The 829-nt window shown below is 61.5% G+C and overlaps 1 protein-coding gene across 1 annotated transcript in view; it reads left to right on the top strand.

Moving 5' to 3' along the window:
- LOC104916194 (nuclear receptor subfamily 4 group A member 1) overlaps window positions 1-826 on the top strand; it is a gene marked incomplete at both ends in the record, with an annotated part of 4392 nt that extends 3566 nt beyond the window's left edge. Inside the window, one exon of the mRNA XM_010727189.1 lies at window positions 94-826. Coding sequence (XP_010725491.1) covers window positions 94-826 — 733 coding nt within the window. The remainder of the gene's footprint in view (window positions 1-93) is intronic.
- Between the last annotated feature and the right edge of the window lie 3 nt (window positions 827-829).

The following is an 829-nucleotide window of genomic DNA, read 5'->3' as shown; positions in this document are numbered from 1 at the left end:
GGGGGGGAGTCTTGGGGACAAACCATGGGGGACACGGCCATGGGAGGACACTTGGGGGATGCGGCACGGGGTGACACGTTGCCGACCCCACAGCTCCAAGCCGGAGGAAGGGAAGCTCATCTTCTGCAATGGGGTGGTGCTGCACCGGCTGCAGTGCGTGCGGGGCTTCGGCGAGTGGATCGATGCCATCCTGGAGTTCTCTCACAGCCTGCATCGCATGAGCGTTGACGTGCCTTCCTTCTCCTGCCTCGCCGCCCTCGTCATCATCACGGGTGAGGTGGCACGCGGCCCTTTGCGGGGTCCCCACGGGGTCCTGAGCTGTAGATCCTCCGCGGCCCCCCCATGGATGACCCTCGCCGTTGGTGGCCCCTTTTGGGTCCCTGATGGCCCTGCGATGAGTTCCTGTGGGTCCCCGCCCTCTCAGAGTCCCCAGTGGCCCTTTGTGGGGTCCTCATGGGGTCCTGTGCTGTTGGTCCTCAGTGGCCCCGCATCGGGTTCCTATGGGGTCTCCGTGTGTTCAGTGTCCCCAGTACCCCACATTGGGTTCCCATGGGGTCTGCATGCCATCCGTGTCCCCAATGGCCCCACATTGGGTTCCTATGGGTCTCTATGCTATCAATGTCCCCAGTACCCCACATCAGGTTCCTATGGGATCTCCATACGTGTCCCCAATACCCCACATTGGGTTCCTATGGGGTCTCCATGTATTCAATATCCCCAATGGCCCCCCAGTGGGTTCCCATGGGGTCTCCATGCATTCAATGTCCCCAATACCCCACATCGGGTTCCCATGGGGTCTCCATGTGTTCAATGTCCCCAATACCCCACA

The sequence above is a fragment of the Meleagris gallopavo genome, unplaced genomic scaffold (genome assembly GCF_000146605.3).
Source record: "Meleagris gallopavo isolate NT-WF06-2002-E0010 breed Aviagen turkey brand Nicholas breeding stock unplaced genomic scaffold, Turkey_5.1 ChrUn_random_7180001874468, whole genome shotgun sequence".
NCBI classification, from domain to species: domain Eukaryota; kingdom Metazoa; phylum Chordata; class Aves; order Galliformes; family Phasianidae; genus Meleagris; species Meleagris gallopavo.
This window is presented reverse-complemented; position numbering and strand designations above follow the sequence as displayed.